The sequence below is a fragment of the Glycine soja genome, chromosome 10 (assembly GCF_004193775.1).
Source record: "Glycine soja cultivar W05 chromosome 10, ASM419377v2, whole genome shotgun sequence".
In the NCBI taxonomy this organism is placed as follows: Eukaryota; Viridiplantae; Streptophyta; class Magnoliopsida; order Fabales; family Fabaceae; genus Glycine; species Glycine soja.
Window position 1 is genome coordinate 2415669 of NC_041011.1, and position 13891 is coordinate 2429559.

Consider the following 13891-nt stretch of genomic DNA (forward strand, 5'->3'; position numbering starts at 1 on the left):
AGAAATATTATTCCCTACATCCTAAAATAATCATTATCCTAACTTAATTTACACAGACAAAAAATAACAATAAATAAAAAATAATAATAATTTTATAAAATTAATCTTATATTACTATTAATTTAGTTATAAATTTGTTTATCCATAAGATATATCATTATTATAATAGATAATAGATACAAGTGAAAAAAATAATTTAAATTATATTAAAAAATTAAAATAAAATATCTTTTTATAGAGTAATTGTAATGAAACAAATAAAGTATAAGAGTAGCAAGAATTTATCCTTGAAGGACAGCATAATTTACGATTTAGCTACTAAGAAGTCAGAACTCAGGAGATTCAGTGGGCTTTGCTTCCCGCAATCAGGCATCCCCTGACATAACATCAATTGATACCCAGACATATAGTTGTTATAGGACAGTACCTATAGTACTTTAAGCCAATGTCATGAAAAACTCTCTTCTACCTACAATAATACATCAATGCCACAAACCTTCTTACATTCAATCTACGTTCGCAGAAGAGAAGAGATATTTATTTTTATGATGTAATTATATGACTATGAAAGAACAAAAAAAGAAGAAGAAAAAACATGAATATTATAAAGGAAAAAAGTTCGAAAGAAAAGTTACTACCATGATGAATAGAAAGTATATACCGTAACTTGAATTTTTAATTAATAAAAAAATTATTTAACTTTATTAAGCTGTGTTTGGTAGAGTAAAAAAAATGTAAGAAAAGAAAATGAATGAAAAGAAATGTAATAGAGTAAAAAACAAGATTATTTAATTTAGATAGAAGAGAATGAAAAATACATTAAATCATTTCAATTAAAGTAGTTTGGTAGATAAATAATAATAATATCAAATAAAAATACGCTTTTATCTATCATTATTAATAAAGATAATTACTTCTTTTGGTGTAGATATTTTCTATTCCTAAATTATCCTTCAATATACAATTGTTTACGTTTGTCATTATTTTCTTCAACTGTTTTTTCTTTTAAAAAAAAAAATTACAAATAGAGGCATGAAGTGTCTCTCTTTCTACGAATACCTAATAGTATTAATTAATGATGGTTTTTACGTTCATGAGCATCTACCGTGAAAGTTACTTAATGGATTATTTACCAAAAAAAATATTATTTTGTTGTTATACATATGATTTTGAGTTGCTTAAAATTAGATAAAATTGTTTATATAAATAATTGTTACTCATGGTTTACTAATAATAATAATAATAATAATAATAATAATAATAATTATTATTATTATTATTATTATTATTATTAGGGAAAATAGACACTCCGTGTCCAACTACTTTTTTATTTTTTAAAATAAAAAGAAAGACAATAGAAATTAGAATTTAGTAGGTGGTTTATAAAAGTAGTGATTATTATAGAGATAAAATAATAATCATGAATATAATTATAGAAACAAAATAGGTATAAAAATGTGTACACTAACACAATTATCTTTATATATAAGGAGGGGAAGAGAGACATTCCATGTCTCTCTAAATTTAAAAAAAAAATAGAAGTTAAATACAGTTAATAAAAAAATGAAATAATAAAAAAATTGATAATATAAAAGTAGTGGGAAACTAATTTAAATTAGAAGATAATTTTAAATTTTAAGATAATTTTAAATTTTAAGATATAATTTAAGGATAAAATTATCCATTAAAATGTGTATATCAAATAACATAATTCTTATGATAATTCTCATTATAAATGGTGATAGATTATAGATGATACCAGGATACCTTAATTATTGGGGAAGGATAAAATAGTGATGATGTTCACACCATAATTATTGGGGAAGGAGGGGATAACTGATTATGGTTACGTTGCACCATGTACTGTTTATTTCACCTTCCTTGAGCACTATTTTTGCAAGAAAATTTTAAAATAGTGAATCTCACAAAATAATTTAAACATTTTATCCCTTTTTTACCTGAATCTTTTTTTCACTTTTACCTCTATTCATTGCTCTTGTACTTACACACTTAAACTTTCACACATAATGAAGAGGGGACAACTGAAAAATATAAGTTTCCCTTCCTTCCTTTTTTTTTTTGTGTCTTTGTACCCAATCAAATTGATGCTTAAAGACTCTAAACTGCTAACTACTTTGTGCCACACATTATAAGATAAAAACCCTGCCTTTTGGTTGCGAGTTGTCCTGATGATTAGGAAACTAAAAATAAAACGAACTATATTTATAATGAAACAGTTAAATTAGTTCAAAATTGTGTTCAGCTTTCTCCCTCCTAAGTAAACTGTTCAGGATATCTTATCTCTTTCTCCATAAGCTACCATCTAACTTAGTTGATAAGATATTAGTCTAATACAATGCCTTTATTTCTTCATTAGCCTGAAAAAAAATTCCTTGTCTGCTTCATTGTACTTGTGAGTCAAGCCAAATTGGCTCTATATATTTAATTTGAAGTTGTTTGCACGCTTGCCCAAATCATTGTTTTATCAGTACACTTTTTACCCCCATTATACTATGTGTATATGAAACTCTATCTTTCATTCTTTTAAGAAGGACAAAATCGTAAAATCATGGAGCAACATTCTCGTTGATTTTTTTTTTTTTTTATATATACTTGGGAAATCATAAGAGAAATATTAGTAGATTACAAGAGGCTAATCTAAAAAAAAGCAAATAGGGTAAATTCTTTTATAATAGTTATTTTTAATTAGTCAATAGTATTGTAATTTTTCACCGACAATACTTAAAATCTAATAAGTTAAAAATAATATCGTTAAATATGAAACTAAATGGTTTAATCATCAATCTTTAATATTTTTCAATTCAAGAGATACTTTTACATCATGAGGAGAATAATAATTCCAAAAAAAATTGAGGCAATATTTTCTTAAGACCCTTTTTGTGTCATCAAATAATTCTGTATCTTTTATAAGCTTAAAAATTATATTTACTTCAACTTCTCTTTTTTAAAAAAAGAGAATGAAATCAAAATACATTGAATCAAATGCTACTGCCTTTATCCACTTTTCATAAAATATTAAAGCAGCGGCGATGCGCTTGTTTGGTGCAATTCCAAAACATAAAATATTCGTATAGTTTTCCTATAGACTCTTCAAGAATAGAGTTAAGAGAAAGGCACATTCTTAATCTATAGTTTTAAACAATAAAGCAGGAGTCATATTGTGTCAATGTTTGGTTCGCGGGAAACGCTTGGAATGGAATAGGACGAAATTCTACAAATATATACCAAGAGAAAAAAAATATAATTCATACTCCCACTTTTTTTCGAGAAATTAATCTCGTAACTTTAAATTATAAGGATACATTACTTACTTTCAAACATAAATGACAAAAGGAATCTTATAACATTAATATTAATTATACATTTGTAAGTAAATTGTCAAAATTAAATTTAATAAAATCAGTTTTAATCATTTACTTGTAATTGTATGATTAGAGATATTTTTTCTTTACTATTAAAGGTTTCAATGTAAAAAAAAATCTAAATTAAAATGTATTAATGTATTCTGATCATGATTTGTAATACACGAGAGCATAACTTGGGTCTCAATTAAGTAGGTTCTACACTGCCCCACCCTAGTCGTCACTTCAACCTCTCAATGCGCCTTTCCTTCTCATTCCCTTTCGCATCTTCAACGTCAATTTTTTAAACGTTTTGTTGAAATTGGAGGTAATAAAAAAATTGTGAATACTGAACGACATTGTTCACCTACTAATTAATTAAGCTCAATCTTGCCCTCCACTGGTCCCTACGTTGATCTCCAATGTTGTTTTAATAACCTTTTCATTATTTAATTGGAGTTAATAATTGATAAAGAATGAAAAAACAAATAAATTCAAAGGACCAGAAACCAACCATTTAAAGACACACCACCCGTTCTATGACACTTTAAATTAGAGGTCCTCGATTTAACGGATAGTTTATAATTTACATCCAAAGCAGCATGCAGCTACTTAAATGATATGGCTCTTCTCTTCAATATTTTATTCTTATGGTGAAGCCAATGTTCTCAATTCTTATCAGTCAGGTTTGTCTTGACAAAATATATCCAATAGAGAATATCTACTTTATGAGAGGAGGGAAATAACTCCCTTTAAAATAGGCATCGATGAGTGCAAATCTTCTGCATAGAACAGTATTTGAAACAGTAGTAGAATTTGTATTGGTCAATTTTAATTTTAAATCATACATCTAATCATACTAGATTCATTTTATATAAAAATTTATTATTAAAATGTTACATCGATGCATTTATGGATATTATAAAAAATGAATATGATGCGATTAAGTGTATGGTTTAAGATTAAGATTGACCAATAAAAGTTTTATTGCTTCAAATACTATTTTAATCTACAGCAGATGTTCTGCACTCTCTATAAGGCGTTAAGGCACCAACTATCCATTAATAAAGATTTATGATGCAAACCTTTTGAAACTGTTCTTTAAATTACTACATTAAAAGTGACTATTGAAGCAATGAACTTAGAGCTTGAATGTTTTACTAGGGTAGTTTGTAGCTTTTTAATTACTATGAATCAGGTGGGGTCCTTTCAGGATTCACCGTTGGAAAATCATGCTTTGTGGCTTTTAATATACGTTGCTAATTGAAGAGGGTGATTCTGAGACCTCATCTAGGTTAATACTAAGTGTCACGTTGATTATAAAAACAAAAATATATGTTTAATATATTTATCTTATTACTAAGTATCACTTTGGTAATTGTTTAACATGTATTTAACAAAAAAAAGAAAAAGTTTTTAAATATATCTTGTATACTAGAAGAGTCGGTGAGCCACTCTAGTTGAGACTTGATTCTTATTTATAAACGGAAGGGTCAAGCACCTTATTTATCAAACTGGTCAACTTGAAGTTCCTAAGCCCTTAACTATAGCTTGATTTCCTTTATCTTTAAGAGAGTTCATACTCTCACTTACGAATTCAATTTGATCCAAACCAGTCAAACACATTAAGTTGAGTTTTATGAGTGTTTGGTCAACGACTCTTTACTACAAATACAATGAATATCAAACACACTAATTAATCTTTTGTTTGGTATAGGCGAATTTAGCTTAAAAGAAATGGAAAGAGATAAGTGATTGAAAGTTTTTATTTTACTTGTTTGGTAGAAGAAATTATTAAATGGTTCAAAACCACAATGTTGTATGTAATACCAATCAATAATAGTTTGATGCTTAATTTAGTATTTTAAATTGATTAAGGAGAATTTTAAATTTCACAAGATCCTTTAAATTAGGAGGATAACATTGTTAATTCTTGTTAGATTATTAGTAAGTATATATTTAATTGTCCACATATTATGTGAAACATAAATGATTTGGTGATCTTAGACCATCTAATAATTTCTCTTTCTATAAAACTAAAATTAAAATAAAAAAATTGAAATTAAATGTGAATTCTATTTTGCAGAATTTCTTTTTTCACCCTATTTCTCACCTATTTCTTTTTTCCCCTCATTTATTCACTTTCATATCTCCTTTTCTTTCCTCACAATCAAAAGAACAATATGTGTGATTTAACGATATTTGATCAAAAGTAAATATGATACAAGATAGATCCATTACGTTGTGATATTATTGTTAGCTACTACTCTATTAAGTCCGAAAAAGTGGTCCAAATGGCATTAATTTCTCCAACACAACCGTACTCCTCAAAGTCAATTTATGGGTTTGAGAAACCGCATAGGATGAACCCTTGTCTTTTATTACTAACCAAATCTAGTCATGAGCAGTACAGGTTTGCACTTTATCTTGATCACCCCAAAATTAAAACGGGAAAAGAAAGTTAACTTACAATCATGGAAATTTTCAAGATTTGCATAAGGGGCCCCAGGCATAAGCACCAAAGTTATGACTTATGAATTCCATTTAAATATTCAGATTTCAGACTCAGCAACAACAGAAAAGTGTGGTCTGAATCTCAGATGAAATGCAGATCCTCGTCAAAAGTAGTTGATGGGAACTAATTAATAACTGTGAAGGGTGAAATTTGTCACAAGCTGAGGAAATTCCCTTCAACATGCTGATAAAAGGGTTGGGGCCCCCCCCATCGAAGCCTCTACTACTCTTACGATGAAAACAAGAACTTAATACCGTGAATGTCGTGGAATCCTAGATATCATAATATAGTGCTGAGAATTGAAGTGTGAACAAGTCTACATCATGAATCACATAGGTTGGCTAAAAACCCGTGTATGCTGTCAGAACACCGATTTATATTGGCTAAGGAGCTATATATAAGGCGTGAATAATGAATTATTGTCTTAAGTTACCTTAATGTCGTAATCGGTTCAGTTAATGATAGAGAGGGGCTAGAGTATGTGTGTTGTACCAAGGCGTTTCTGCTGCAGTACTGCTACCTAACTTATAAAGCGTTTCCCCTGCAATTAACAAAACTTTTGAAAAAAATATAGAAATCTGCCACAAGGACAGTGACATAAAAAGGCAGCAAATATTACAGGCTGTTTAATGCCGTGGCATAAGCGACCAGCGGATGGTTGAGTGACGACAACAGTGGGCGAGAAGACATGTACTAAACTCACTGCACTCACCAAACTCAACCACCATATCAGCTTCAAAACTTTATAACTTCTATATAGATGAATTGTATATTTTTGGATGGAAGAAACAAAATTTTTAAATCTACTTTTTCCTAGCTAGAAGAAATCATGCTTTGAAAAAGAATAGTTTTAGTCAAATTATTTTTTGGTGAAAATTGTTTAGCTGCTAATCCTATAGTCTTTTTTTTTTACTTGAAATTATATTTGAACTTGTAAAATGTTGTCAATTTCCTGCCAAACATTTTTTTTGGAAAATCAATTTCATGCCTTACATTACATTATATTGTTAAGATGAATGTGATCCTAAAAAAATGAAAAAATATGAAATGATGTTATACAAGAAAAATATTAATGTAGAATTCATTAAAAAAATGACAAAAAAATCAAGTAAGTAATTTGTACATATACAAAAAAGACCATAAAATGAGAAGAAGATAAAAGAAGACATTAAAAAAATTATCAAAAAATATTGTAAACTTAATAATGTTTTTAAAACTTTTGATTTTGAATTATTTTAAATGATATTATGTGACATGACATAAACCCAAAACTTGATCATTTTTATATTTTTGCCTTCCCCTCACTTTCGGCCATGGCATGCGCCAAAACAATGTAAGTGAGTACTGACTACTGGGTATCGTTGGTCCGACCGTGTCCACACACTATAACTCCTCTCAGGCCTAAATGGTGGCACTCAGCTCAGGAGCAAGAAACGACAACACAAAAACAATACTTGTTTACACTTCACAATATGGTCATTTGATATACCGTATACCTTCTTTCAATCAAGGTTGTCCAATTCTGCTAAATTTTAACATGGAAGTATCATATAAATGTTGAATGTTTTTAATATCATGATATAAATCTTTTTGTATTAAGGAGATTTTTAATTTTCTCTAATTATAAAATATGTCTTATTTATTGTTATATCATTTTAGATTTAATATAATTTACATTTTTCAAAAAAAAAAATTTCAATGTACCATATATTCAGTCTCGAAAAGAAGACAGATTCTGGAACATGACCCAAGAAAAACTTCAGCAGCCTTTCAACTTTTTAAGAGTAAAATTAAGCCGGTCTCTAGAAGAAAGAAAAAAAAAGTTGTTTTCAAAAAAATAAGTAAGAAATAATAAATAATGTGATGAAAAATAAAGATATAAAAAAGGTGTAAAAAATGAATTTATTTTAAGTCATTTCATAATTACCGTTCCATGACTAAAAACTAAAATGAGAACGGTAAACTAAATAAACAGCAGGTCCAATCCTTGGGTTGTGTCTGTGTTCGGTAAAACCACGCCCATCATTTACGGCACTAAACCTCCCTTCACTCCAAGAAATTATAATCAAAATGAATTGAGGAAAATTGTAAAAGAAGGCAATGAGTAAATACACCAGGTAGCAGTGGTAAATTATTAAATGCTATTAACTACGACAGCTGGCATAACTAGGTAAAAACACTAGTTACACTTTACACCGTTAAAATCTAAAAAAAAAAAAAAAGAAGCTAAAATATTAAGTAAAATAAAAAAACTAGCGACCGTTAGCGAGAGGGTTGACGGCGGAATCCTTGCAGGGACTTGACGGCGGGCTTGGTTTTCCGGTAGCAACAAGACGTCGCACGAAGCTATCTATTCTGTTTCCGTTAGTCTCTGTGAGTAACCGCTTCCCGCCAAACGGTAACGACTCGAGTCCCCTCTCTTTGAGAACCTCTTCCTTCTTCATTGCTTCACTTTCCAAACCGAAAGCCTGTCATACAACACACGCCGTTAGTTCACTTTTAATTTTCATTTTTCAGGAAACGAAACAGTGTCTGGAATGAATCTAAATTCTGAGCAGAACGCAGAGATCAGAGTTATAAAAGATGAAAAAAAAAGAAGGTGGAATTGAATTGAAGCAGAAGCATTCACTTTCAAGTACCTGGATTCTGACGTAGTCCGTACGGTTCCAGCAGAAGGCGTTCCCTAACATCTGGTCAATGGTCTCGGAAACACCGTCGAGCACAATGTCAACCACCGACGGCGTTGAGCACGTGCGAGTCTCGCACGCTTTTGCGTTCGACGATCCGTTCCCCAAGGAAAGGACGAGCAGATCCTCCACGCCGTTCACCGACGGGAAATCGCGCTTGTTATGGAGGACGTGCGTGACGGCCGCCGCAGTAGGGTTGTTCATGACTAGGCCGCCGTCGACGGCGGAGCACGAGGTCTTGCCGTCGACGGAAGCGAAGTCGAACGGCTTGAAGTGGCTCGGCGTCGCTGACGTGGCACGGCACACCTTCCAGAGCTCGAAGTCGAAGCTCGGAGACTCGGACGCGTCGGCGCGCGAAAACACGAACGGCGCGGAACTCTTGAGGTCGAAGCAAGGAATAAGGAGCGGTTTACACGTGTCCTTCAAGGTCAACAACCGTCCGTCCTCCTCCTTTCTCTGGAACACTTGCTTCAACGCGTTGTCCATGCTCCTGGAGGAGAATCTCCGGCGCCGGCGGAAGATTCCGCCGGATTTGAGCTTGTAGAGTTCAGAGTTTCTTTCCGAGACGAGACGGACGGCTTCCCTGGCGGTGTAGAGCGGCCTACCAAAGGTGTCGCCGGCGGTGATCATGGCGGCAAGGATGGCGCCAATGCCGGTGCCGGCGACGATGTCGAAGAAATCGGCTACCTGAGCGTGAGGATCGGAGGTGTGAACACGGATCTGATCCTCGAGGTAGATGAGAGCTTCGCCGGCGACAATGGCGGTGGTTCCTCCGCCGTCAATGCTGAGAATGCGAGTTTTGTTGGTGGCTTTACAATGTGAGAGCCATTTTTGCTCCAGTTTGGAGAAGATCTCCAGAGTGAGGTTACTAAACTCCATTCACTCACTCAATCTCAGTCTCTTACGTAAATTCTTTGCTTTTAATTTTTAGAAAGAAAAGAGATTTGAACAGTGTCGCTGTAATGCAAGAGAGAGAATGAAAGAATGGAAGGTAAGAAAGCAAATAGTGTCACGCTTTGGTGCTGAGAGGAATAAATGGCTTAACTTAACTGAACAGCTCCGTTTGGGAATGGGGGTATTTATATACGCCACCCTTTTGTCCTTATTTTATTACAGTGCGCTACTTTTCAGTTTTCTCTATTTACTTTTTTTTTTTATTTGTGTCCTATTAAAAATATTTAGTTATGTTTGATCCTGGACTCTTTACAGGTAGTTAGGACATCTTTATGGTTCAAATGAATAAAATTCTTATATTAACAATGACAATCATATTCTTTCTGAAATATGAGTTAATTTCTTAACCAGTGAACAGATTTTCTCCTATTGTGATTTTATAATAACTGACTTTTGTTTGGTCCCGTGAGAGTATGCACGTGCAGCCGCGCGTGAACCTCGGCTCGGCTTGCTCAATAAGTCAGCGTAGTAGCCCCATCTCCACTCTCCAGCAGCCGCCTCGTTTATCTTCATTACTAATTGTTTTGTTAACTAATGTTTTATTTAATTTTCTTGATTTGATCTGCATCTATGCTTCCATGTTTAACTGCAAAGGAAGATATCTGGAAGTCTCTTCACTCAAATTTGGGGAGAGTAGTCATGCGTTTTATGTAATTAGAAGTTTCTTAGAAAACCACACACGACAAGACATTAATGTGAAGACAGTAATAGTATTGACTGATGCTATAAACAAAGGTATATAATGCTCTTGTTGATCCCAACGATTATTGTGAGATTTATTGAATTAAAATTCTAATTTTAATTAAAATATAATAACAATTTTTTTAAAATAATTTTCTTTTTTTTAATGAAAATTGATGATAATGTCATAAGTTTATAATAACTCATATATCTTATTTAACTAATTAATTCGACTGGATTTTGTGACTTTATATATTGTTCTGACTTAGGATTCTTTTTAGGGTTTGAGACATGTTGCCAAAATATTTTAAATGTATCATCGATTCCTTTTTCTAAGTTAAATGTAGACTTTATACTAATATTTTAAAGTGATGTATGATTTATTCTCAGAGAGATTATTGATAAGATAGTTAGAATACATAGATGTATTTTCGATAATATATTGATTCAAATTTCGACAACATGAGGTGTGTATAGACTTATTCGTTAGGATTTCAAAAAAATAGGTCGGGACGATTGTTTGGCCCAATAATAATATAAGGATACATATATAAATTAAGGATAAAATAAAATAAATATAAGTCAGAAAAATCCAATTCCTGTTAAAATGAAAATTTTCAAATTTAAACTTATTTATCTGTAGAAAAAAATTACTTATTTATCATCTCAATAACTTATACTGACTTTTAATATTAATTTTTAATGTGAGTTGCGCAAGTGGATCGAGTTAATATATGGGTTCAAATTTAATTACATTACACTCGTCATTATCATAGTGATATACTTTTTTTTAGAAGAATCACAGTGATCTGCTGTCAAAAAAAGAGAGAAGAAGAATCATAGTGATATGCTTAATAAGGTTATCTAACTCATTTTCACCCGAAGAAAGTTACATAATTCTGACTGGAAGATATTTTCTTCTTACGCGAAAGAAAAAAGAAGCTACACAACATGTTTTTGGCATATATATATATATGTGCTGGAATTAAATTTTATGCATACCTTTGCCTATAACCTTCACTTGAGGCATTTTGTTTTTATCTTTGTGGGACTTCTCTGTTCATATGCACATACTGTACATGAGTTTCCTATGCATAAATCTAAAGTTAGTTTCTTCGTGGCCCAAATCTTGCTTTTACCCTTTTTTCCTTGTGAGTTAGTTTCAAGTTAAGATCTAAAGTTTTTCTACATCAATTATTTAAGGGGGGAAATCTAACAACAAAAGTTGTCTGTGACCCCAAATTGGAACTATTATGCCTTGTTGAGATTTTTATAATGCAAAACAATGAAAAAAGTAAATCGTTGAGGACAAAGAATTTGAAAGCAATTGCTTAAACATTCACAAAATCATTCTTAAAATTACTTGTTTAAGTGTGTGTTTAGATGCCACTCAAATTGTGATAGATCTCATGAAGTCACGTAAAATAAGTGGTTTCTTAAGAGCAAATTATATTTACAATTCCTGAGGTTTTATCATTCTTTTTTTTTTACCTACACTAACCCTTTTAATTGTTTAATTAAAAAAAATACTATATTGACACCTTTTATACATTACATTACTTCCTTTGATTATTTTAAAATATTACACCATGTACCCTATAACAAAGGTTTCTGTAAATGACCAAAGATTTATATATAAACTCAAGAAACTTGAAGGACTGTTAGTATGATATTCTTTTCTTTTTAAAAGAAAAAGCCACAATGAGCTTCTAAGTCACCAGATTTTGAACGCACTTTGATCGCATTGTCGTTCCAAACATATAGTAAGTACATGTTAATTTGAATTAAAGTTTATAAAGTTAAATTTAGATTAAATTTAAGTTTATAAATTGAGTTTGTAAAAATAATTCAAGGTTTGTTTTTACAGAAAGCAATTTGCAGGCAAAAATTTAATGTGCAATCGTTTGAGTTTACTTTCTAAAAATACATTCAGCACCCAAAATTTTCAAGTACTAACTTTATGAATAAAGTTATTTTCATTATGATGAAATACTATTGGGTCATGGAGGATAGTTTTCTTTTTGGTCAATAAGCAGGACAATCTTTGACTTGTACTGTTTTGCTGCTTCTCAAAGTTTAAAATCTTCTACAGTGAGTTTTCTTCTATAGTTGGGCCTCAATCTCACCTACAGGTTGCAGTCTACTACCTATAAGACACGTCGAGTCCAGTTACATTAATATTAAGAATTTGAATTATTGATAATTTCATGTCAAATTTAATCTTAACAAAACTATCATTGACTTCATTTTTAGATTCTTGACTTTCAACCCTTTACCAATAAACGTAATCAAGTTTATTATTTTATAAGCACTTCAAAGTTTTGCACAAACTTCTTCTTCTCCTTTTTTTTTTTTTACAATAAGTTTTTCACAAACTTGTATCTTCATTTATTCATTTTGTTTTTAGTTAATATTTTCATTTATTCTGACCCTCTCGTCTAGTATCCAAATTATCACAAAGTATATTTATTCTTTATCTTTGTCATTATATTTTAAGTAAAAATATTAATAAGGACGTAACAGTATATCTGTGAAAAGGATTAGACATTAACCTTTGAATTTTGTTTTCAGGTTAATATTTTGATTTGTGTCGTAAAAGTATATCTTGATTTTAGGACGATCTATGAAAAGGATAGAGAGCATCTGTTCCCTGAAAGTTAAGACTTAATACAGAGAAAAAATTAAAACTATAATATTTCGTGTTTAATTTTGTCTTTTGAAAATTCAATAACTCAAACTAAACCAAACCAACATTAGTTGGAACTTGGAATGGTAGGATTTATTATTTAAGTCAGTTAAAAAAAAATTATAAGATCAAACTAAACCAACCTGACATCATTAAAAAAAAAAAAAAAACAAAACCAATCTTATTGAGAGGCCATCTTTTTTTTTTAATAAAAAATTTGATTTTAAAAGTACATGTAAAGCTGATTTTTTTTAGAGTTTCTATTTAAAATAAAAGCTATTTTGTTGATTTAGAATTTAAAAACATTTTTTATTTTAAGAATCTGGTTATAATTATAGGTTTTTAGAATCTACTCAAAACCATCAAAAGCCTACCTACCAAAAAGGTCATCAAAAGTCTGATATATATTTTTTTTCAAATTTTCATTTTCATTTTAAAATTTAAGCAAACACACTAATTAAGTTTTTTTTAAGAAGAAAAAAACATTTTCAGCATTTGATAGGGTTGGATTTTTTTTATTTCGATATTTTGAAATAAAAAATGATACTACTCTCGCCATCCTCGTTTTTATGCATTGTTTTTCACTCCATAAATTAATTTTAAGAAGTATTCAAGTATAACTGCCAATTTTATTTTATTTTACAGAATTTAACAATAATTTACTTTTATTGGACTAATAATAATAAAAACAATAATTTACGATATTATGCTAGGAGGTATTGGTTAATTGTTCACACATTTTCATCACTTTCTGCCTTCATTGTTGGAATGTTAATATGAGGTGGAATACTGTTGTAGATAAAAGGTTAAGGAATTAGCTACAAAATTAGATGCCCAGGTTAATACAGCTTTAACGGCCTTAATTAGAATGAAATTGGCAAAAACATAACCCAAAGGTGTAACAGTGATACACGATTTTAAGAGGATTGGTCTTTTGGTTCTCTTAGTTTTTTCTCCCTTCAACAGAAAGTCATTTTAGTTGACCGTGACGCTTGCTCAGTTTGGT

At 30.7% G+C, this 13891-nt stretch overlaps 1 protein-coding gene across 1 annotated transcript; it reads right to left on the reverse strand.

Annotated features, from left to right (window-relative positions):
• Window positions 1–7944: 7944 nt before the first annotated feature.
• On the reverse strand, window positions 7945–9616 carry LOC114370302 (probable inactive patatin-like protein 9). Its single transcript, XM_028327610.1, has 2 exons — window positions 8517–9616; window positions 7945–8345 (listed from the first exon to the last, which is right to left on the reverse strand). The coding sequence occupies exons 1-2, from the start codon at window positions 9441–9443 to the stop codon at window positions 8130–8132; spliced, it is 1143 nt and encodes a 380-aa protein (XP_028183411.1). The 5' UTR covers window positions 9444–9616; the 3' UTR covers window positions 7945–8129.
• Window positions 9617–13891: the final 4275 nt, after the last annotated feature.